General features: G+C 41.3%; 1 protein-coding gene across 1 annotated transcript in view; it reads left to right on the plus strand.

Annotated features, from left to right (window-relative positions):
* Window positions 1-23,264, plus strand: part of rae1 (ribonucleic acid export 1) — a 41,447-nt gene extending 18,183 nt beyond the window's left edge. Inside the window, exons 4-13 of the mRNA XM_072556831.1 lie at window positions 2,587-2,679; window positions 3,596-3,682; window positions 4,839-4,925; window positions 5,517-5,588; window positions 7,959-8,066; window positions 9,470-9,576; window positions 9,661-9,739; window positions 12,662-12,856; window positions 14,510-14,595; window positions 23,076-23,264. Coding sequence (XP_072412932.1) covers window positions 2,587-2,679; window positions 3,596-3,682; window positions 4,839-4,925; window positions 5,517-5,588; window positions 7,959-8,066; window positions 9,470-9,576; window positions 9,661-9,739; window positions 12,662-12,856; window positions 14,510-14,595; window positions 23,076-23,082 — 921 coding nt within the window. The 3' untranslated portion in view covers window positions 23,083-23,264. The remainder of the gene's footprint in view (window positions 1-2,586; window positions 2,680-3,595; window positions 3,683-4,838; window positions 4,926-5,516; window positions 5,589-7,958; window positions 8,067-9,469; window positions 9,577-9,660; window positions 9,740-12,661; window positions 12,857-14,509; window positions 14,596-23,075) is intronic.
* The last annotated feature ends 2,756 nt before the right edge of the window (window positions 23,265-26,020 follow it).

Here is a 26,020-nt window from a genome sequence, read left to right on the forward strand (position 1 = left end):
TGGTAGGAGTGTTCAGCATAGGCGTTGGGAGGTCATGTTGCGACTGTACAGGACATTGGTTAGGCCACTTTTAGAATGTTTTGTGCAATTCTGGTCTACTTCCTAAAGGAACGATGTTATGAAACTTGAAAGGGTTCAGAAAAGTTTTACAAGGATGTTGCCAGGGTTGGAATGTTTGAGCTGAATAGCCTAGGGCTATCTTCCCTGGAACGTTGGCGGCTGAGGGGAGACCTTCTAGAAGTTTATAAAATCATGAGGGGCATGGATTGACAAGGTCTGTTCCCTAGGTTGGGGGAGTGCAAAACTAGAGGGAATAGGGTTGGGGTGAGAAGGCAAGGATTTAAAAGGGACCTAAGGGGCAACTTTGTCATACAGAGGGTGGTGCATGCATGGAATGAACTGCCAGAAGAAGCAAGGGAGGCTGGTACAATTACAACATTTAAAAGGATACATGAATAGCAAGGGTTTAGAGGGATGTGGGCCAAATGCTGGAAAGTGGGGCTAGATTAATTTAGGATATCTAGTCGGCATAAACGGGTTGGACCAAAGGGTCTGTTTACATGCTGTAGATCGTTATGACTCTGAGGTAAAAACAATGACTGCAGATGCTGAAAACCAAATACTGGATTAGTGGTGCTGGAAGAGCACAGCAGTTCAGGCAGCATCCAACGAGCAGCGAAATTGACGTTTCGGACAAGACTCTATGTAATGGTGATTGCAGAGACATTGCTGCAGGGTGGCGAAGGAGGAAAATTAAACATCCAGACATTCCAGGGGTATTAATTATTTAGGAAGGACAGACAACAAAGGAGGGGTGGTGCGGTGGTGATGCTACTAAAAGACTAAAAGCAATGCAATAGTGACAAAAAATGATGTGGAATCTGATTGGGTGGAGATATGAAACAGCAAGGTACACACATTAGGGGTGATCTCTTGGGCCCCAAATAGTAGTGAAGATGGAGGCATTAAACAAGACATCAGTGATGCATGCAATAAAGATACAACTGTAGCCGTGGAAGATTTTTATTTACGTATATTTTGGACAAACCAAATTAGAATAATATTGTGGAGGAGGATTTCCCAGCATTTGTACTTGATGGGTTTTTATAATACCAACATAATTGAGGAACCAACCAGAAAACAAGTTATCTTGGACAAGATATTCTTCTAGACTTCTTGAATCAGGTGAAGACTGTGATAGTTGAATGCCATACTCGGGTCCTGAATCTGAATAAAGGGAAACACTAGAGTATGATGTGCAAATTGACAGGATAGATTAGAGGATCTTAGCGAAAGGGTTTCAGTTCTTCTACTGTTTCTTTGTTTCCCATTATAAATGCCTTGGCTTCTGACTATAAGGGACCTACATTTGTCTTTATTAATCTTGTTCTCTTCACATATTTATAGACACTGTTATGATGTTTTAAGGCTCCCTGCAATTTTACCTTTGTATTCTATTTTCTCCCTTTTGTTCAAACTTTTCCTCTTTTGCTAAATTCTAAAATGCTTCTGATCCTCAGCTTTGCTGCATTTTCAGGCAATTTTATAAGTCTTCTCTCTGAATCTACCACTACCCATTATTTGCCTTATAACCCACTTTTCCTATATTATTTTTGCGCCAGACAGGAATGAACAATTATTATAATCATGCACAAATTCTTTAAATATTAGACATTGTCTGTCCACTATCAACCCTTTCACTGGTGGGGGAGTCTATGACCGGGCACACAGTCTCGGGACACTAGGTAAACCTTTTAGGACTGAGATCTGTAAAGATTTCTTCACTCAAAGCATAGTGAACCTGTGGAATTTTATACCACAGAAGACTGGGAGACAAGTCACTGAATACATTCAAGAAAGACTTTGAAGGCAAGGGGAGAAAGCGGTAATATTGTGGTAGATTAGATTAGATGATTAGATTAGATTACTTACAGTGTGGAAACAGGCCCTTCAGCCCAACAAGTCCACACCGCCCCGCCGAAGCGCAACCCACCCATACCCCTACATCTACCCCTTACTTAACACTACGGGCAATTTAGCATAGCCAATTCACCTGACCTGCACATCTTTGGACTGTGGGAGGAAACCGGAGCACCCGGAGGAAACCCACGCAGACACGGGGAGAATGTGCAAACTCCACACAGTCAGTCGCCTGAGGCGGGAATTGAACCCGGGTCTCTGGCGCTGTGAGGCAGCAGTGCTAACCACTGTGCCACCGAGCCGCCCAGTAGAGGATCAGCCAAGATCATATCAGATGGCGGAGTAGGCTCAGAAGTCTAAATGGCCTACTTCTGCTCTGGCAGGTTACTTGATGTAGGTCCATGGTGTCCATTTGACATGGTGGGTAAGGGTTCATTGGCCATGCTTGTTGCAACAAATGTTTTCATCTTGACTTCCCTCACATTGTGCTCAGAGAGACTTTCAGTCATTAGCTGCTCACTTGTGCACTTGCGTTCTTTCATCTAAATTTCTGAATTGTTTTGATTTTCTGTCTGTGTGAATGATACTGTTAGTCGAATTGTTAGTTCATTATTACTACTTTTCGATTTGTGCAGTGTTGTAGAAACTTTGTTTTTATTTTTGAAGGTACGTTGCTGGGAGATTCAGGACAGTGGACAGACCGTTCCAAAGGCTCAGCAAATGCATACAGGTCCAGTGTTGGATGTCTGTTGGAGTGATGTAGGTCGATTTAAATATTTAATGTCGCAAATACATTTTGTTCTATTCTGTGTTTATCAAAATATCCAGTCATGAAAGTAGGAAATTTGATATACTCATCTTTCTAGATTCTTAGGGCAAGGAATACAGAATCCGGTAAAGAATTGCGGTTTGAATTGGTATACAAAAATTGTAGTTATTCAAACAGGACTTGAATGGTACTTCACACTGGGATGGGCTGCATTCTCCCCCTGGTTCTTTTTGTTACTTTGGTTTCTCAAATGAGGAAGAAGGTTTTCACCCAGATGGTGGTGGTAATCTGCTTGTAAGAGTGGTGGAGGCAGAGATCCTCACAACATTGAAGCAGTAGGTCAGTGTGCACTTGCAATGCCAAGGCATACAATGCTATGGGCTAGGTGCTGCAAAATTAACTTAGAATAGTCAGGTGGTTGTTTTTGACCAGCATGATGTGATGGGCCGAAAGACTTCTCAGGCAGTGTTCTGCTAACTGTTTTCATGACCTTACCTACTGGCACTGCTATCTTTAAAAGGCAGGCTGACATTTGTTCTCCACATGTTGCCCCTGTGGGCATACTGTTGAACAGCAACGGTATATAAAGCTAAAGTACACCTCAGTATTAGTGTGGAATTTCAGGATTTTGACTGAACAGCAGTGAAGATGATCGCACTCTCATTGGCCAGCAAGCCTTAAGAAATAGCGCTAACTCGTTACAGAAGGTGCTTTTGAACATGATACACAAGAATAAAATGTATCAAAATAGCTTTAATGGAGGTTAATATGTACAGTGATTAAGAGGGTTTATTAAAATTGCACCATGATGTGCTTTCATGTCATACAGTGTGAATGGAGTGTTCACATTGACTGTGTGAGACTGCATTTAACCTTGTGCAGTAAAATGTCTTTGTATCCTTAAAGGATGGGAGCAAAGTGATCACAGCATCATGTGATAAAACTGCAAAAATGTGGGATCTCAACAGCAACCAGGCAATACAGATTGCACAAGTAAGTAGAAACGATGGTACTTCTGAGTGGAAACTCTGGACAAAAGACGAATGAAATGGGGCCTTTTTGTCACTTTTAGATTGTAGATTTTGTTGTATTCCTTTCAAAATCATAAAAGTCCACAAGCGTGATTGATTACTAAACTGGTAATCAGCCTTGATGTAGACTGTGCATGTTGTCAATTTGCACATATAGTATCAAACAATATTGGGGACCAACGGTAGCTGTGGAATGGCATCACACAATTTGCCACTGGCAATTTCCAGTGGGCTCGGATGATTTATGAAGTATAAATTACATATTGAGTTTAGAAGACTGTGGCATGATATGATCATAATAGAATTGCTATAAAACAACTGTTTTGGTGGGGAACCTAGCACAAAAGGGTACATCTGTAAGGTGAGGTCCAGACTATTCAGGAGTGAAATGAGGAAGCATTAATTCACACACATGATCATAGAATTCTGGAACATTATTCCAAAAGGGTGAATTTAAAGTTTTGAGATTATAATTCTTCTGAAGAAAAGAGATATTTAATTTGAAATTTTCATTCTTGTTTCTTAGTCCACAGCTACAGCCAAAATACTTACAGTGCTTCAGGTCTGGCAGAATCTGTGGAGATGAAGTAGAGTTAACATTTCAGGTTCAGTGACTCTTCTTTAGAAGTCTGCAGATGGGTCACTGGACCTGAAATGTAAACGATGCTGCCAGACCTGCTGCGTTTTTCCTGCAATTTCTGTTTTTTTTTCAGATTTCCAGCATCCATAGTTCTTTGCACCTCTTCGTGTTTACCGCAGCATCTGCTATATTTTGCTTTTATTTTGTTGATGGATTTCTGTTAGTCAAGGGATAGGGATCAGAGGTGGGTAAATGGAGTTGACATGATCTAATTGAGGAACTGGACGACCTCATACTGAACATCAATACAACTCCTGGGAAAACCAGCACCTTCTCTAACAGTTGGAGTTTTCTGTAACAAAACGTCAGTCTTCCAAACATGACCTTTTTGTTTGGAGCCTGGTGGAATTAAAATGTGATTTGTTATTTTTCACAAGAGAAGGGGCAAAAAATAGGCTGCATAGTATAAAGAAAAATCCTAAATGTTTGAGTCCTCTAAGTAGTACAGCACTGGTAATAATATCTATTTGAACCACAGCACGATGCTCCCATTAAAACCGTCCACTGGATCAAAGCACCTAACTACAGTTGTGTAATGACTGGAAGCTGGGACAAGACGTTGAAGGTATGAAGGCAGTATTTGTTTTGATATTAAGTTTGTAAGTGTCATTCATTCTGTTATACAGCAGCACAGGCTTTGTGCAAAAACAAAACGTTATCCATGAGATGGAACTGTCCCTGCCAAGTTGCCTTTGAGAAGGTGGTGATGAGCTGTGTTTTTGAGTTGCTACAAACAATGCTGTGAAATCACTCTTAATGAGGGAATTCCAGAATTTTGAAATAGCAACAATGAAGGAACAGCAATAAGCTGGGTTGCTATGTGACATGGAGGAACTTCAAAGCTGTTTCCATCCAGCTACTGTCCCTATATAAAACAGCAGCCTGCAAGTATTGTAGGTAGGCTTCTTCTGTTTTTCAATTTTAGCAGTAACTGAGGAGCAGGTGCAGTGGTACTAAAGACAGTTGTAGAAACTTCAACCATGAGACCTTGCCTGAAATTGGCCAACTCAACACCTAGGGAAAAACTAGAAAAGTATTTATCTGATACATGTTTAAGGAACAGGCTACAATGTTAAATTGATTTTGAGGTTATGTCTTTAGGTAGTGAACAATGCATAGTCGAGCAAGGATGTTAATTGCCGCTCTTGTATTTCAGTTCTGGGACACGCGTTCTCCAAATCCCATGCTGACGTTGCAGCTGCCGGAGAGATGTTACTGTGCTGATGTGGTAAGTAGTTGCATTGCAACAATGCCTATATATATTCTTGTTAGAATTGCCATGTGAGATCGCTGGTGGTTCATGAAGCAAACGTGAGTGTCACCCACTAACCCTGACTCTACAAATTAATAATAAACTATTTAACCCAGGATAATAGACTGAAGAGGAACAAACTATCGGTGAACCATTGTTTATGTTATATCTTCATAATCTTGCCCTGTGAACCAAGTAAAGTAGTGCAAAATAAATTGTTTGATTGATTTGTCAACTATGACTCGAGCATGCTTTCCCCAGCCCTAGCCCATCTTTATAACAGTTGGTAGAATGGATCATCAACTTTAATGACTGTGTGTATGGAATCACACCTTGTAAGGTGATGCTGGGGGCAACAAACCCTTCTGAACAGCCCACTGAATGACAGCCCAGAATTCAATTGGACTGAGGTTCAAAGTTTGCACTTTCTAACTCCGAGACAAAAATGCTACCACATGCCAACTGTTTAACTCTGAAACTGCATATTGTATTTGATTACCTTTGTGTTCAGGAGCATGAATTTAAACTATATGGGGGGGCAGGGGGGAAAGACTGGAAAATTCCTAATGTTGTCCCCTTGTTTAAGAAGGATAGCAGGAATAATTCAGGTAATTATAGACCGGTGAGCTTGATGCCAGTGGTAGGGAAGCTGCTGGAGAAGATACTGAGGGATAGGATCTATTCCCATTTGGAAGAAAATGGGCTTATCAATAATAGGCACCATGGTTTTGTGAAGACAAGGTCATGTCTTGCAAACTTAATAGAATTCTTTGAGCAAGTGACAAAATTGATTGATGAAGGAAGGGCTGTAGATGTCATTTACATGGATTGCAGTAAGGCATTTGATAAGGTTCCCCATGGTAGGCTGATAGAGAAAGTGAAGTCGCATGGCGTGCAGGGTGTACTAGCTAGATGGCTAGAGAACTGGCTGGACAGAATAGTGGTGGGAGGGAGTTTCTCAAAATGGAGAACTGTGACCAGTGGTGTTCCACAGGGATCTGTGCTGGGACCACTGTTGTTTGTGAGATACATAAATGATCTGGAGGAAGGTGTAGTTGGTCTGATTAGCAAGTTTGCAGATGACACTAAGATTGGTGGAGTAGCAGATAATGAAGGGGACTGTCCGAAAATGCAGCAGAATATAGATAGATTGGAGAGTTGGACAGATAAATGGCAGATAGAGTTCAATCAAGGCAAATGTGAGCTGATGCATTTTGGAAGATCCAACTCAAGAGTGAAATGTACAGTAAATGGAAAAGTCCTGGGGAAAATTGACATACAGAGAGATCTGGGTGTTCAGGTCCATTGTTCCCTGAAGGTCAATAGAGTGGTCAAGAAAGCATGCTTTCTTTCATTGGTCGGGGTATTGAGTACAAGAGTTAGCACTCATGTTGCAGTTATATAGGACTTTGGTTCAACCACATTTGGAATACTGTGTACAGCTCTGGTCACCACATTACCAAAAAGATGTGGATGCTTTGGAGAGGGTGTAGAGGAGGTTCACCAGGATGTTGCCTGATATGGAAGATGCTAGCTATGAAGAGAGATTGAGTAGGTTAAGATTAGTTTCATTAGAAAGTCAGAGGTTGAGGGGGGGACCCTGATTAAGATCTACAAAATCATGAGCGGTTTAGACAGGGTGGATAGCAAGAAGCGTTTTCCCAGAGTGGGGGACTCAATTACTAGGGGTCACAAGTTCAGGGTGAGAGGGGAAAGGTTTAGTGGAGATAAGTGTGGAAAGTTCTTTACGCAGAGGATGGTGGGTGCTGGACTGCGTTGCCAATGGACATGGTAGAGATGGGCACAATAGAGTAATTTAAGATGTACCTAGTCAGAATAGGCAGGAAACAAAGGGATACGGACCCTTAGAAAATAGGCGACAGATTTAGATGGAAGATCTAGATTGGCGCAGGCTTAGATAATTTCCTTTGTTCTTTGAAGGGGCATATCTTTGCTTCTGCACCTTACTGAATGCAGACTAATTGTTAAGTAATTAATTAAATTAATGAATTAATTAAACTAATTAGTTAATTCCAGACGTTCTTTCTTAAATAGTAGTGTTTGGAAGGTAACCCAATCCAAGGTTCTTTTTACAAAGCTCTTTACTCATAATATACACCTTTAACAATGAGGTGGAGCAATGAAAATTTGTATTCATAGTTAATAAATTATGAAAATAGTTCAAGAAATTTGAGATTAATACATTTTTATGCAGTAACTAACTGCAGATCCCTTGTATTAAAATGTATTACACAAGGTGCTGTTAGAATCCTTTGTTGTGTTATTCAAGTAAATGGTCATACAAGATTCCTTACTTTTGCTATCACTCTCTCTTTTAAATTACAGTTGTATCCAATGGCTGTGGTCGCCACTGCAGAGAGAGGCCTGATAGTTTATCAGCTCGAGAACCAGCCTTCAGAATTCAAGAGGATAGACTCTCCTCTCAAGCATCAGGTACATTGCCAGCTGCAGCTGCCTGCAGGATAAAGGGAACCATTCCAACAGCAGGAAATGTGCCTTTCTATGATTAATATAAACTGCTGCGCAGGTCCATATATGCCCAATGCACCTGCTCCTCTTTATTATTTGGAATTTCAGATTTCTTGATGCATTTCTTACTATTTCCCCATGTTTATTTTTAGCTGTTCACTGTTTCCAGTCAACCTGAACTTCTCCCTGTAAAATTTGTCCCTTTTATTAAAACAAAAGAGGCAATTCAGTTGGAGTATTTGCCACATGGCTTCTTGGATGCCTTCTGTAAGTGCATCTTACGTATTACAATATAAATCCATCTCTGGGGAATAAATCAACACCAAACCTACATCGATGGTATTTGATTATCAAATCATTTACTAAACTGAGCCATCTTTATCTGTGTGCTTGGATAGCAAAACTTAACAGAGAATGTGACTCTGCAGAATCCGCTCCTAAATTGCAGACTGTTTACTGGAGAGGGATCAGGAATTGGTTATACTTCCATTCCCTTTCTTGAAGCTTTTATGGTTGGTCATCATTACCCACCAGTGCAAGATGAGCCAGTTCGGCCAAAAGATTTGTGCTAAATCTCCAAATTGCCATGAAAATAATTGGATTTTTTATTTCTAAATCTCTCTCACTGTTGTCTGTTCCCAATCCAAGGTTTCCTCAATAGTCCTTACTAACACCATTACCTCGACCCTCCAGAAGCGCAAATAGACTCCTGAGAACAGTCACTCCCAACCCCACCCCCGTTTTTCTCCCAAGTGTCTCATTTTCCTTCCTTGGAAATGTATTTTATCTAATTATCAGGTGAAAATTTGGAACTCACTGTCTAATAGTGCTTTAGAAGTAACTTTGTGGGCGGCACGGTGGCACAGTGGTTAGCACTGCTGCCTCATAGCGCCAGAGACCCGGGTTCAATTCCCGCCTCAGGCGACTGACTGTGTGGAGTTTGCACGTTCTCCCCGTGTCTGCGTGGGTTTCCTCCGGGTGCTCCGGTTTCCTCCCACAGTCCAAAGATGTGCAGGTCAGGTGAATTGGTCATGCTAAATTGCCCGTAGTGTTAGGTAAGGGGTAGATGTAGATGTAGGGGTATGGGTGGGTTACGCTTCGGCGGGGCGGTGTGGACTTGTTGGGCCGAAGGGCCTGTTTCCACACTGTAAGTAATCTAATCTAATCTAATCTAATCTAAAATCTAAAATTCACCACAGAAACTACAGTGGTTCAGGTGGGACAGTGAGGAATGGTCAATAAACAGACCCTGCCACTCCTCCCTGTGTCAACAAATGAAATAAATGTGGCTAGTGGTAGGTATGTAAACAATTGGATTCATATTGTAAAGCTCATACTCTCAACATTTTTCAAACCATCTTTCTCAGCACCGCTGTGTTGCCATCTTCAAAGATAAACAGAACAAGCCGACAGGATTTGCTCTTGGAAGTATTGAGGGCCGAGTGGCCATTCATTATATAAACCCTCCCAACCCGTAAGTATTCTTAGTTTTTGGTCACTTATGTTTGTTTAATGTGATGCTCTAACAAACTGCTTAATAATATTTTGTTTTAAATAGTGCAAAAGACAACTTCACTTTCAAATGCCACCGATCTAATGGAACAACCAATACATCTGGGCCTCAGGATATTTATGCTGTGAGTATCGAAGCACATGTTTTCAGGCACATTTATCTTGCAGAGCACTAATTCACCTGATCAGCTGTGTCGCTGTGGGTAGAAGGAAAATGATTTGGCTAATGGTGAAACGTGACATTTAGTCTGGCCATGTTAGCAATGTAATTGTTAATTACACACCTAATTATCTACTACCCTTTTCTATGGATTTATAGCCAAGTCAGGAGATCGGGAGTTGGCCCTGAAAAAAACTCAAGCACTTAAATACCAGTATGTGCAACCTGATTTCACACAACAGATTTCAGCACAGGAAGTGGTCATCTGGTACATCATTGCTTGTGCTAGCTCCACACCAGATCTCAAGTATTTCATGTTTCCCTGCCATTATAATGCAATCCACAAACGTGCTGTCAGATATCAGATGTAGTTTCAATCAAAGCAGTAAAGGCTGCAAATGCTCAGCTCATGTGGAGAGAGAAATAAAGTTATTGTTTCAGGTCAATGACTGTTCATCAAAATGTGGAAACAGTTAGAGGTGTAACAAATTTTAAGCAAGTACAGAATCAAAGGAATAAGAATGGAGAAGGTCTGCAATAGGATAGAAGGCTGGAGAGCTTAAATGACGAATGGGATAATGATGTAAAGCTAATGGGTATGGAAATAAATCAGAATCAAGGTATTTCCAGAGGAGGTGTATATTGGAATAGCCAAATCATTACGAGCACTGGCTCTCTGATAAAAATTAGAACAATGGAGAGAATCTGGAACTGAACTTGGAAGTCTGTAAAGGTCATAAAGGAAAGGGGTATTGTTCCTTGAATCACTGTTCAGATTCATTGGAACTATGTTAGAGGCCAAGGACAGAGGTGAGAGTGATGGAGAAAATTAAAATGGTAAGCTCTGCCTTTACTGTCACTACCAATGTAAAGTCATCACCAATCACATTTTCTCTTTCCCTCCTTTCGGCATTTTGAAGGAATCTTTCCCTCTGTGACACTTTTTTGTCCACGCTTCAACTTCACCCAACAGCCTTACCTTTTCCACAGAACTGTCCTGTGTAAGCATAGGATTGCAATATCTGCCCTTTAGCCTGTTCCATCGCCACTGTTCCTGGGCCCCAAATGCTACGTCAGGCGGAAAGAAAAATTCCTCCCAGCATGGTACATTGTTGTTTGTTGCTCACAATCCAGTTTCCTCTGCATTGAGAGACCAAACAAAAGTTTAGTGCTCGCTTTGTGAAGATCTCACCGGCACGGTGGCACAGTGGTTAGCACTGCTGCCTCACAGCGCCAGAGACCTGGGTTCAATTCCCGCCTCAGGCAACTGACTGTGTGGAGTTTGCACATTCTTCCCGTGTCTGCGTGGGTTTCCTCCGGGTGCTCCGGTTTCCTCCCACAGTCCAAAGATGTGCAGGTCAGGTGAATTGGCCATGCTAAATTGCCCATAGTGTTAGGTAAGGGGTAGATGTAGGGGTATGGGTGGGTTGCGTTTCGGCAGGGCGGTGTGGACTTGTTGGGCCGAAGGGCCTGTTTCCACACTGTAATGTAATCTAAAAAAAAATCTCCATGTTCCACTACTGATCAGTGTAGCCGTAGGAAAGTTGTATTTTTTTTTATTATTAACGTTACAAACTGCTAGACTCAACATTGGGTTCAATGATTTCAGGTAACCATTGCTCCCAATTTTGAGAGGACAGTAGCTGTGAATCATGATCTAGAATTATCACCTCATCTACACCCACTTCTTGTTTTATGTCCTATGTCATCCTGTATGATCATCACTTTGTCGTGTAATCTCTTCAGCTTCCACCCTCTCAGCTCTCACCAATCCCCTTTACTTTTCTTGCATCTGTGCTTTGTGGAAGCCAGTTACATTTCTAACATTTTCTCTTATATGAAAGGTCATCAATCTGAAATGTTAACCCTGTTTTTCTCCTCATAAATGCTGTCTGACCTGCTGAGTATTACTAACGTTTTTATTTCTACTTTCCAGATTCCACAATATTTTGCTTTTTTTAATAGATTTGGTTGAGCTTGGGTTAATTACTTACAGGATTTTCGTTTTGGGTCATATGACTGAATAATTGTTTGTGAGTTTAAGAGCTGAAAATGTGTTGCTGGAAAAGTGCAGCAGATCAGGCAGCAGCCAAGGAGCAGGAGAATCGACGTTTCGGGCATGAGCCCTTCTTCAGGAATGTTGAGTTTAAGACCCAAGGATGAATAATTTCTGTATGTTAATATAGTGTATAGTGTATGAGACATGGTGATGCTGATCTGATGCTGTAACTGACCCAACAATTTAACCATACACTATACTGACAGGTTTGTAAGAGATGCATATACGTTTGTATACTGCTCCATCGTCACTGCTCCGAGAGAACACGAGCCGGCAGTGTAACCCAGGGTTGCAGGCCCAATTTAGCGTTCTAAAAACAATGTTCTCCACTAGGAATGTGCCAGTGTAAATCTGTGGCCACCAAAGCATAAATTTTAGTCAAAAATGTTTTATACATTCAGCACAGGTAAGCAAACTTCACACATCTGTTTATTTAATAAATTTCTGTCCACATTCAGTAACCAAGAGCTTATAGCATTACAATGATAAAAATTCTGTCTTTTGTCTTACATTTTACAAACAAGATTGAAGTACAGAAGGGCAATACCAGACATGTCCCAGTTTGTGCTTGTACAGTGATTGTGTCTATTACTTTTCATTTCTGATTTAGTCAATAAAAATTAGATGCATATGCCTAACATCTTGATTAACATTGCTGTAAAGTACTGGCTTAAGATCCACATTCGCCTTTAGTTTATTGTAGAAGCTGTTCACATTCAAGAACGAAACCTCAGAGTGCTGAGCTTTGAGCAATGATTTATTAAAGAATGTGCTGCCCATTTCTCCAACATGTCATTTAAAAAGCTTCTCCATTTCCACTTCTCCCAGGTGAATGGAATTGCATTCCATCCTCTCCATGGCACCCTGGCCACTGTAGGATCTGACGGCAGGTTTAGTTTTTGGGACAAAGATGCTCGCACTAAGCTGAAAACCTCAGAACAGCTTGACCAGCAAATAGCTGCCTGCTGCTTCAATAATAATGGAAACATTTTTGCTTATTCATCAAGTTATGACTGGTCAAAGGTAAGAACAAGTATCCTGCTCTCTGCGTAGATACCTGAGTAACGGTCATAAATAAAGACAATGCAACTTCTGATCATGCAATGAGTAAGCCTTTAGTTTACTTGGGACAGCTTTGGCAAGAGGCGGTTCAAGGAAGGAGTGTTTTCCCCATCACCTAGCTCAGTTAAGAGGCTTTTTTACTGCTATGGTAGTATCTGGGGGTGCTCTTTTATAGCTGTGAAAGAGCTGGCTGTAGTAGTGGGTGCTTTTTTAATAAGGTCTACTTTCTATAGGGAACATTCTCCTGCAGTTTATTGCCAAATTCATTTTAAATTGATCAATCAATCAATCAATCCACCACTGTAATACTTAGTAGAAATATAGTTTTGTTCTCTGCCAGTTTGTCCCCAGCTCTACTTTTTATTGAAGTTTTTTTGTTGTGATTAAATTTCATAGCTATTGTGCAGACTGAAACATGCAAGCTATAGCTTTCAGTGTTGGCAAGTTATATGGCTGTGGTTGGGAGCAGCTCAGAAACTACACTGGTCTCATCTGATTCCCAAACACACAGTGTAGAAATTGCTGAATAGAGACCAAGAGATGAGACTCATGGTTGACTTCTCGCTGTCTATCCAATGAGCTTCATTCTGTTTCAGTCTGGTTTCGGCTAGCTCTGCATATAAAAAGAAGCAAGCACAACACCAGGTAGTTAACTGAAGGAATTGGCTGATGTATTGATGAAGCTTTACACAGCTTTCACTTTGTCCTGTAATGATCAATACCATATGTCTTTGCTGAAGCATGTCCACCTGACTCCTGGCCAGCACTGAATTAGAATGCTGTGATCGACATAAAACTGGATTCCTGTTGTGAGCAACGTTAACTGGAAGACCAGAGTTGTGCCGAGAACCTACACCTTTGTGGCCTGCCCCCCACAAAAACAAAAATTGGTGACTTTTAATCCAAACTGAGAATAACATTTTGAAAGTGGCGAGCGAGCCCCAAACTGTTCTCAGCACGTTTTGCAATTACAGACGTTGGAGGCAATGTCATGTCTGATTTAGTGTTTTTCATAAGATTTAGTCAGAAGGATTCACTCCAAACTGTAGGTAGCATCGTATATTAAACTTATTAGTGCATAATATAAAGTTAGATTACTAGCGGATTGCTTTAGAAGCACAGCATGTCATGGTACTGTGTAACATTAAGATAGAATCAATTAAACACAGCACTATCCCATTAAAGTTCAGATAATGCTCAAGTAAGCCCTGTAGCATGTGGTCTGAAAAGTGGATAGTTAATAGATAATTGTAAAGCAAAATTTCCATAGGTGGAGTCGAGAGTGTGGTGCTGGAAACACACTGCAGGTCAGGCAGCAACGTCGATACATTGATTTTCCTGCTCTTCGGATGCTACCTGACCTGCTGTGCTGTGCCTTTCCAGCACCACACTGCTGACTCTGATCTCCAACATCTGCAGTCCTCACTTTCTCCTTTCCATAGATGGGCACATGTTTGTAAATCCCTGACTTCTGTTGTTGATAAAGTGAGGGAAGAGGTTAACATAATGTCATAGCGGTGACTGGAGATGTCAGTAGATTGTGTTTGTATTTTCACTATGCCACACCAGAATTTAATTTGCTCGTTACAGTAAACACTTGAGTTTTTTTTTCAGGGTCATGAATATTTCAATCCACAGAAGAAGAATTACATCTTCCTGCGCAATGCTGCGGAGGAGCTGAAACCCAGGAACAAGAAAGGGTGAGTGCAACAAATAGACTTACTGCAAACAGTGAGCTAATTCCTGCTTATCCAGAGGGAGGGGTGGACTTGCTGCCATGCCCAGTGGGGGGGGGGTGGAGTTAGTATTCTGTTTATTTCCACAAATCCATAGTGCTATATTTCTCTCTTCTGCAATTGATACACTAAAATGGGCAAAGAGATGGTGGAAATTGGTGATTGTTTCCCCTTTTAAGTCAACCAGGTCCTGACTCATTACCGGATCAAATCCAAAGCAGGAAAACTACTTGGATTACTTGAGTTCATTCATCTGGATGTGAAGCCCCTCAGTGCCCTCAAATTAAATGAGATCTCCAGCCTCATTAACACTGAGATTATTTGCTACTTTGTCTTACTCAATTCTGAAAGTCAACAGGTTTGGAAAATTTATGATGCCTATAGTTCATTGACAGCTAAATACTCAAAGTACCAAGGTCTATTAGATTCGGTAACTTAGGATATTTGTTAGTTAATGGGAACATGAGTTTCAGTATGGTTCCTGAGGATCCTAGGTGCATGTAATGACTGTCCTTGAAACCAAGACAACATTTGACTGAGTGTGGCAAGTTTTAAGTCGCTGGGAATGGGGGGTCGTGGGAGAGAGAATCTTCATACCTAATACAAAAGAAAACGGTTGCAATGCTTGATGCTTAAGATATTATTGCAGCAGTTTCTCAGGGGTGCCTCCTGGACAATGAAGCAGCCCATACCCCTGTGCAATAAGATGTGAACAACATCCAGGCTTGGCTAATGGGTGGCAAGTAACATTTGTGCCATCAAGTGACAGGTAGTGAGAGAATCTAACCACCTCCCCTTGATGCTTGTCGTTAAAGCCCTTACTATATAGGGACTATCAGTAACTGGAAAGTGAACTGGACCAGCCACAGAAATATAGGAACAATGAGCAACTCACCTCTGAACTCTCCAAAGCCATTTCACCACTGTGAGGCACCAGTCAGAAGCATGATGGATATTTTCAACTCGTGGATGAATGTAGTTTTAATAATACTTGAAGAATTCTCACCATTCAGGACAAAGCAGTACATTTCAAACAGCATTCTGTGTACACCTTAAATATTCATTCCTTCCCCACTGGCAGTACACAGCCGACAAATGCACAATTTTGCCAACTGTCCTTCAATAGCACTTTCCAAACCTATCATCTTTACCAAGTAGAAAGATAAGAGCAACAGATATATGGGAACACCACACCAGCACATTTTCCTCCAAGCCCCACAAAATCCAGATTTGGAAATATATTGTCCTTTCTTCAGTGTTGCTGGGTCAAACTACTGGAATTGCCGACCTAACAGACCTGTATCACATGGACTGCAATCCAGACACTCTGGATTAATGTTTTGGGGATGTTTCGAGGAAGTTTGAAACCATTGTTAATTGTTGTAATCACTCATCTGCTTCACTAATGTCCTTTAGGGAAGACATGATGTGGAAGTGCCAGTGTTGGACTGTGGTGCAAAAAGTCAGTAGTGACATGATGCCAAATCCAGAGTCTCTGGATTAATAGTCTAGCGATACTATCTCTAGGTCACCCCTCCCCTCTTCAGTTATCTTAGAGCATTTAGAAATACTTTGCAGCAGTGACTACAGTTCAAAAACAATGCAGGGACCATTCAATTTGTGTATAGCAAGCTGCCAGAAACAGCATAGTTGATTGAAGGATAAATACTGACATGGATATGAGGAGAATTTCCTGCTCCTGTTCAGAATAGCAGAGTGATACAGTAATATGGCTTGGAAACAGATCTTTCAGCCCAAACTGATTCGTGCTGACCATGGTGCCCACTCAGCTAGTTCCAATTGGCCCCATTTGGTCCATATCGCTCTAAACCCTTTCCATCATGTACCTATTCAAATGTTTTTAAAATATTGCTATTGTAGCTGCCTCAACCACTTTCTCTGGTATTCCATTCCATACACACACCACTCCCTGCATGAAGAAATTGCCCCTCAGATCGTTTTTAAATCTTTCCCCTCTCACTTTAAACCTATGCCCTCTAGTTTTCAATTCCCCATCCCTAGGAAAAAGACTGTATACATGTATCCCATCTATGCCCCTCATGATTTTATACCCCTCAATAAGGTCACCCCTCATTCTTCTACGTTCCAAGGAATAAAGTCCTATCCTGGCCAACTTCTTCCTATATATCGAGCCTACTAGTCCTGGCAACATCCTCATAAGTCTTCTTTGTATTGTTTTTCCAGTTTAACTTTGTCTTTCCAATAACAGGGTGACCAAAACTATGCACAATACTCCAAATGCGGCCTCACCAACAACTTATACAATTACAACATAATGCCCCAAAATCCTATGGATGAGTGCCGAACCAGAGGACACAGCTTAAAAATACTGGGTAGACCATTTAGGACAGAGATGAGGAGAAACTTAGTCACCCAGAGAGTGGTGGCTGTGTGGAATGCTCTGCCCCAGAGGGCAGTGGAGGCCCAGTCTCTGGATTCATTTAAGAAAGAGTTGGATAGAGCTCTCAAGGATTGTGGAATCAAGGGTTATGGAGATAAGGCAGGAACAGGATACTGATTAAGGATGATCAGCCATGATCATATTGAATGGTGGTGCAGGCTCGAAGGGCAGAATGGCCTACTCCTGCACATATTGTCTATGCTTAATGCACCAGCGGTGAATGCCAGCATGATAAAAAGCTTCGTCACCATCCTGTCTATCTGTGACACTGCTTTCAAAGAACTATGTCATTGTACACCTAAATCCCTCTGTTCCACAACACTCCTGAGGACCTTACCATTTACTGTGTAAGACCTCCCTTGGTTTGACTTTCCAAAGTGCAACACCTCGCACTTAAAGCATGAGATCCTTTACTCCCCCTCAGAGGGTAGACGTGATCCTGGGGTTTTCAGGGACTTGTGGACTTTATAGGGGCTAGAATGTATCATCACCCAGTAACACTTCTCATTTTTAGAATCATAGAATCCCTACAATGTGGAAAGAGGCCTTTTGGCCCAGCGAGTCTGCTCCAACCCTCTGAACCCCCACCCTATACCCATATCTCATATTTGCCATGGTTAATTCATCTAACGTGCACATCCTTGGACACGGAGGCAATGTAGCATGGCCAGTCTACCTAACCTGCACACCTTTGGACTGTGGGAGAAAACCAGAGTACCCAGCAGAAACTCAGACATGGGGAGACTGTGCAAACTCTACGGAGATGGTCGCCCAAGGCTGGGATTGAACCCAGATCCCTGGTGCTTTGTGGTAGCAGTGCTAACCGCTGAGCGACATACTGTCTACTTGATTTTGATATGTTTTTGTTGGCCATGACTTTTTTTTTTAAGTTTAAAGCATTATTGTTCATCTAGAAAGAATAGAAATTACTTTAGTTTTGTCTATTATTTTAAAGACTGTACTTCTGACAGTACAGCACTCCCTCAGTGCTGCACTGTAGTGTCCACTTGACTGGAACAGGGACACCCTGAAGTACTGAAGAGGCAGAAACCCCTGAGTTAAATGAGTTAAGGGCATTACCTTCATTACACGGTCTCGAGCTCATTCCAAGTGCGAGTATCCTTCCTATGCTGAACCTGTATATCTCACTCAAAAAAACCCAAAGAACTGCAGGTACTAGAAATCTGAAACAAAAATTGAAATTGCTGGAAAACTTCAGTAGGACTGGCAGTTCTGAAGAAGGGTTGCTGGACCTGACCTGTTAACTCTGTTAATCTCCCCAGACACCTTCTGAGTTTTTCCAGCAATTTCTGGTTTTGGCTTTATATCCTAATACTAAGTCTAATATGCAGTGTTAGAATGTAGATGTGTATTCATGCCCAGATCCTGTTTCCATTTCTCCTGATTTGTTATGTGATATGGTCACCAATCCTTGGTGTAAAATTTATGGTGTAAGCATTTTATGAAACTGGTCTGTTCTAAAGCATTGATATTTCTTTCCTATTTTACTTCAATTATTTTGTAAATATTTTTACTGGGACAGTCCCCTCATCAGAGTAAACTGACAATGAAATGTTAAAAACTAATGGAATTCAAGATGTGAACCCAGAATAATTGTTTAATGACTGTATGAGGGTTCACCCTGCGGTTCACTGACATGTGCACACAAAAAAGGATCTGGGCATAATATTTTCCATATCAGTGGTCTGGCCTCAGCTGTGGTGGCAGTGTTGGAGATGGGTTGAGGCACAGCTAAGGCCTGGGAAGGGGGTTGCAATTAACAATCACCAGAGCTCGAGCTCATTGGCAAAGTATTCTGTCAATCTGAATGGTCAGTGTCCAATGCAGCCAACCTGGAGCGTAGGACATTGTGAACAATAGACTAATCAATAACGATTGCTATTGTTCTAAACAACAGATTCATCTGCTGAGTAGAATACACCAGATTCCTAGTTCTTCCTTTCATATATAGCTTGTGAATGGTTTTGTTTCTGTTAGGGAGTTGTAAAGTTCTGCTGACTTCATGTCTGGCTGGAACACACGATACCTAGTGCTTCTCCATTACTTTAACCCCCATAAGCCCTTCCTCACAGCCTCCCCTGATGATGGGGGCTTTTCTCAGCCCTCTTCCTTGGTTGTCGCCTACGCCATGGCAGCCAGTGTTTGGAAGTGCAACTTTCCACCTTCACAGCTCCTGAACTCTTCCTCCAATTATATTAATCTCCAAACTTCCCAAACTGAGCCAATAAGTAAGCCAGACACATAGAATACCACAGAAAGAGGCTCAGTGCAGCTTCAAGTAAATTTCAAGGTCAATACAACTATTAGATCAATGTGAAACTTTGTTAATTATTGTAGTTAGATACAGAATGTGTCAATTTTCAATTACCATATGGTTAATATAACCTAATGATTTTACTAGTGGGCTCGTAACCCTGAATTAATGTGCTTAAATCTATCACCCTTAGTTTGTGAAATACGATTCAATAAATCTGGCTGTTTGTGGACTAAAATGCAGTCACAGTCACAAACACTACTGATTTGTTTGGAAAACTGCTTCAATTCAATCAGCCATCTTACTGGGCTACATGTAACTTAGTTCAACACTGTTAATGGAATCGGGCCACTCATGGATGGGCAGTGACTACTATATTACCATAAACAAGCAAAATATAACCTTGTATGGAGGACATGCAATACCTCACACAATATTCCTCAACAGCCTTTGTAAACAGTGCTGAGACACAAATCATGTAAGGTTTGGGAGCACATCATAAAACATAAATGAAAGCAGAAAACCTGCCGGTCATGATCAAAGGTGTCCTGAGTTTTGAATTACAAGATGACATTGGACACATGTCATGTCATGCTCCAGTTTCTACTTAAAAGGGAAAGGAGACATAGAGTTGGATTTTGCCAAGTTTTGTGCACCCAATTATCAGGACTGAGCAGTCAGCATCTTCCCCTTCCTTAAAAGTCTATCAAGTATCAGGCTGAGAGAGGAAGGAAACTCAGGATGAAAAAACAATACACTTCAGGCCCCTCCTTCAGTGTGAAATCCTCTTGGAGTAGGCAAATGCAAGGTCAGTGTTATTTAAACACAGCTCTGTGGATCTGTCCCTGTTTACCTTCTCTGGCAAGCAGGACAGGGGCAAAATTGTGGACTGCAGATGCTGGAGAACAGAGTCTAGATTAGAGTGGTGCTGGAAAAGCACAGGAGGTCAGGCAGCATCCGAGGAGCAGGAAAATCGATGTTTCAGGCAAAAGTCCTTCATCAGGAATGAGGGGCCCTAGTCTGTCTCTCCTTGGCTCTGCTTCTTAAGTAGAAGGGTATAAAAGGTTTTGTTTGTTAGCTCTACTTGTTGGCACTTCGTAAGAGGTCATTTTTACTACTAATTTTTAAAATTATGCATCTATTGCTTTGATTAATTTTTGTTCAGGTTGCTGTTTTCTTCAAAATCTTAACTTGTCTTTTGGAAATCCCTGTTTAATCTGCCACAGCTAGTCTCAGTCAGCAGCTGTGGGACTTTGGCTGAAAGGGGATTGAGAGGCTCACAAGAACTGTGTAGCTTTTTGGAGTGTTGGGGAAAAAGAGGTATTTTTAATCCAGTAGAAATGGGATGGTTTGGAAATGCTGAGCAGATTAGGCAGCCTCTGTACAGAGAAACAGAGGTCATAGAACTGTACAGCAGAGAAACAGACCTTTCGGTCCAACTCATCCATGCTGACCTAGTCCCATTTGCCACCATTTGGCCTATATCCCTCTAAACTTTTCCTATTCACATAACCGTCTAAATGTCTTTTAAATGTTGCTATTGTACCCACATCCACCATTTCCTCTGGCAGCTCATTCCATACACGCACCACCCTCTAAGTGAAAAGGTTGCCCCTTAGGTTCCTTTTATATCTTTCTCCTCTCATCTTAAACCTATGCCCTCTAGTTTTGGACTTCCTAACCCAGTGAAAAGATTTTGCCTATTTACTCTATCCATGCCTCTCATGATTTTATAAACTCTTTAAGATCACCCCTCAGCCTCCGACACTCCGGATAAAACAGCCCCAGCCTATTCAGCCTCTGTCTATAGCTCAAATCCTCCAAGTCTGGCAACATCCTTGTAAATTTTTTCTGAACCCTTTCAAGTTTCACAACATCCTTCCGATAGGAAGGAGACCAGAATTGCACACAATATTCCGAAAGTGGCCTAGCTAATGTCCTGTACAGGTGCAACATGACCTCCCAACCCCAATACTCAATGCATTGACCAGTACAGGCAAGCGTACCAAATTCCTTCTTCACTATCCTGTCTACCTCTGACTCCACTTTCAAGGAACTATGAACCTGCACTCCTCTGCCTCTGGCCTATCTGATCAAGGTCCCATTGTACTCTGAGGTGATTAACCTTCGCTGTGCACTACATCTCCAATTTTGGTGTCACCTCCACTCATGGATCAATAATGCACTGATTAGATATCTCAGTGATCTACATAAAGACCTATCACTTCATCAGAATTGGAGAATTTGGAATTGATGTCTTTAGGGCTTCCCTGATGTGTATGTTGGCCAGGATTAACCACCCAAGCTGCTGTACAATAGAAAATCACTTAGCACAGTGCCCATAGAATCTTGTCATCTTAAGAGTCAACATTTGTTTTCATTTATTCACAGAATTAGGGTGTTACTGGTTAGGCCAGCATTCATTGCTCATCCTTAGTCCAGAGGTGAAGGGGATCAAAATACACATCTCGATAGTTCCTCATGATTATAGTAGTTGTCTGGTAACTGGAATTAATGTGGTTAAAACTATCATGTTTAATTTGTGAGATAGGAGTCAAATAACCTGACTGCTTGTGGCTTAATACTACAGTTCTTGTTAGATCTGCTAACTCTTCCCAGCCTGAATTATTTCCCCTCACCATCTCCAAAGTCCTAACACTCATGGTTCAAACACCTAAAGTGAGTCACCATTTTAACAGTTTGATTTTTTTCTTCAAAAGACGTGGAGTTGGTGATATCCGTTCTTGAGTTCAAGAATGCACAGTAAGTATGTGTATCATCTCTCTGTGCCACAGCACCAGACACTGCTCTGATCTTCCATCTGGCAGAGCCACCATTGGCCCAGCACCTCTTTGGCCTAACTTTATTAGTCACCTGTGGGTCTTTTGAGCAAGTTCTCTGGGAGTTTCACGGCTGTCTGCCTTAACTGGTATTGGGGATAACTAACAGTGTCAATATTACTATGGCCAAGTCCACTTCACACCTGGCACAATAAAAATTCAAAGCACCTTTTACTGCACCCCTTGGTTTTATTCCAATTTAAAACAGTTCACTCCTCTTTAGAGAATGTTTTCTACTTCTGTACTATCCCTAAATAATTTAAATGATGTCTAAATAAGTGCATACAACAAATAACAGACTTCGATCTATATAGTAACTTCCATAACAACATGCCTTATAGGTACTAAATGACTGTTGAAGATCATTAGTAATGTGATGCAGGAAGTGTGAAAGACACAGCATTAAAAGAATGTGCTAGTGGAGTGACTTGAATTAAAGAGTGGATGGAAATCTGTGAGGAACATAAACCTGTTAGGCTGAGTCGACATTCTGTGTAATTCACTGTTACTGACCTGTTCATTCGCAGATTACAGGGAGATTGGGAAAATGCCATCCCTATGCAACTGGACAATCTTGAAATTGGCATTGGGCCTTTAAATACAAGAGATTATCAGGTTGAATCTCCTTTGCAGTTCTCTCACTCCATTGAATTTAATTCTCTTCAGAAATGAGGGAAAATTTCTATCAAATCTGTGGTAAAGTTACCTTGACAAAGTTTGGAAGTATATGCAGAAGAAATTCACTCCTCTTAACATTGACTGAAATCAATGCCACCTCTAGTATAGAAGAGCATAATACTGACATGTAGTGTTAATTTAGCTTGGCAAGAGAGGTTTGTCCCCAAAGAATGGGGAAAAGGATTAGCTAGCAGCTCTAATACTGTTGATGTCATTTTCTCCTTTTCAGGATTTGAACATGCGATTTTGGTGATTTTCAAAACCACTTCAGCAACAGAGCCATCAGAGAAAGACATTTTAACTTGTGGAGCCATAGCTACAGCTGCTGCCTTGATCTGTGTTGCTCTTGCTGTTTCCTTGGACCACACAGCATGCCTTGTTTCGTATATTTTCCCATAATAAAATTTTCACTTAATTATTTGGTTGTTTTTAAAACGTGAAGACAACAGGAAAGAGAATTCAACTGTGCCTTGTTCTATGCCAAGACAGTGCCCATCACTGTGTGCCCTTACACAGGTAACAGGAGCCAAGTAGGAATTTCACCTCATTAAATACAGACTATTGAGAATGGCACTCTCGGAGTCAGTTGCTGTTTGACTGTCTGTTCACAGGATATCTGCTGCTGTGTTGTTTTGATAATTTAAAATGAAGGTGACCATACTTGTTAATTAAAATGAATCAAAAGATTCAGCTGCAACCTAAAGTTACATTTTATTTGCGAGGTTGGCACAATGGCCTTCAAAAACTCTTGTCTGTGGTTCAAAGTAAAATATTCATTCTGCAATGGCGGAGCCTAGAATGGACAGATTTCACAATGGGCATCCTAGCTGATTCTAGTCCTTTACTCACCTGATTTCACAGGAATCAGATTTTAAAAATGGGTAAAAGAAACATCTGTCCACTTTGACTCACTCACTCAATGACCTTAAAGCCTTCCACTACTGCACCAGGTTGGTATGTACGTTGTCATAGTTTCATACAGCACAGTAACAGACCCTTCATTCCAACCAATCCAGGTCGAACATAATCCCAAACTAAACTAGTCCTACCTGCCTGCTCCCTGGCCAGTATCCCTCCAAGAAACTTGATGTAGTAAGAGGTAATGGTACTCATGCCATGATGCAGTTGGTAATTTAATGTTTCACTGGTTGCAGATGTCTCGTGGAACTGTGGCGAAATTTAATCAACTTTTCCTCATATTTCTAAAAATGGTCAAGTTTACAGATTTCTGACCCTTGTACCTCTAACATTGCTCCACTGCTGAAATTTTGATGTCTTCTGCACTCCTTGCTGCCCTAACCTAAATTTGACCATTATTTCATATGCAGTATATCCCGCAATGGTTTTGTACTGCAGGAACATTCAGTGAGCTGCAACTGTGGAAGTAGAGACAAAACGCTTGGGAACTTTGGTCAGTTATGTTGTCTTGTGACAAATGCAAATGAGATGACAGCATTGCAGAGAACATGCAGAGCTTGATGCTGTTAGTTACAAGACAATAAACAGCCACTTAATCAAGAAAGTCAAACACCAAGAGTGTTGTTTGTTTAGCTGCCAAACACTTTGCTAATAATACAGGACCTTGGGATAAGAAAAAGTTCATCTGTGTTGTATCTTTCACATCTTGGAATATCCCAAAATGCTTTTATAGTCAATGAAGTACTTTTGAAGTGTTGTCATTGTTTAGTGTAGGAGGTGGTGCAGCAAGTTTGCATGCACCCTCAGCAACAAGATAGCATTTCTTTTTCAATCAAGGTTGGTGGTGGTGGTGGTGGTGGGGGGTGCGGGGAAGTGAAATATTATTCAGCTGGGTACTGGAGAGAATATCCGTGCTTTTCATTGGTGACCCAAGATCTTTTATATCTGCCTGCCCTGTCAGGTAGGAGATTTGTTTAATATCTTATTTGAAAGATGACACCTCCAACAATGACTGTTTGCAGCTCTACATGTATCATCTTGGAGTATCCCTGATAGGGCTGAAAATGTGTTGCTGGAAAAGCACAGCAGGTCAGGCAGCATCCAAGGAGCAGGAGAATCGACGTTTCGGACATGAGCCCTTCAGGAAAGAAGGGCTTTCCTGAAGAAGGGCTCATGCCCGAAACATCGATTCTCCTGTTCCTTGGATGCTGCCTGACCTGCTGTGCTTTTCCAGCAACACATTTTCAGCTCTGATCTCCAGCATCTGCAGTCCTCACTTTCTCCTCGAAGTATCCCTGATAGAGCTCATACTTCACAGCAATGTGTCCCAATATAACAAGACACTTGCTCTCGAAGACCAGTGTTTCCAATGGCTGAAGTGTCAATGAGTAAGGTCACAATATTAAGGTTGACAAATTAATCAGATATGGTATAAGGAAAAATCTTTAGGTTAGGATTTGGAATGGTGGTTGATGCAGATTGGCTATTTGCCCTCAATAGGAAATAGATAAGTACTTGAAGGGGGAACAAACATGGCAGGGATATGGGAATGTAAAGGGGAATGGGACTAACTAGATTATTCTCCAAAATAGCCAGCATTGATTTGATGGGCTAAATGGTCTCCATCAGTGTTTTCCGATGTTGATAATGATGGTGGGATGTCATTTAAATGTGTGACACTAGATGGTAGCCTAACATAGAATTTGCCATGTGACACATTCAGTTAAAACTGCAATTGTGTAAATATCCATTGTTGGATTATATGTCTGAGAGAAATTATTGACACAAGCACATTCCCCATCTCAATAAAAGTTCAAAGTGAAATATTGAGTAAAATTATGTGCACAGTAATGTTTTTACTGAATCCCTGCACTTACACACACACCACTGCTGTGTACATAGAACATAGAACATAGAACATAGAACATAGAACATAGAACAATACAGCACAGAACAGGCCCTTCGGCCCACGATGTTGTGCCGAACTTCTATCCTAGATTAAGCACCCATCCATGTACCTATCCAAATGCCGCTTAAAGGTCGCCAATGAATCTGACTCTACCACTCCCACGGGCAGCGCATTCCATGCCCCCACCACTCTCTGGGTGAAGAACCCACCCCTGACATCTCCCCTATACCTTCCACCCTTCACCTTAAATTTATGTCCCCTTGTAACACTCTGTTGTACCCGGGGAAAAAGTTTCTGACTGTCTACTCTATCTATTCCTCTGATCATCTTATAAACCTCTATCAAGT

The sequence above is a fragment of the Chiloscyllium punctatum genome, chromosome 37, assembly GCF_047496795.1.
Source record: "Chiloscyllium punctatum isolate Juve2018m chromosome 37, sChiPun1.3, whole genome shotgun sequence".
Taxonomy (NCBI): Eukaryota; Metazoa; Chordata; class Chondrichthyes; order Orectolobiformes; family Hemiscylliidae; genus Chiloscyllium; species Chiloscyllium punctatum.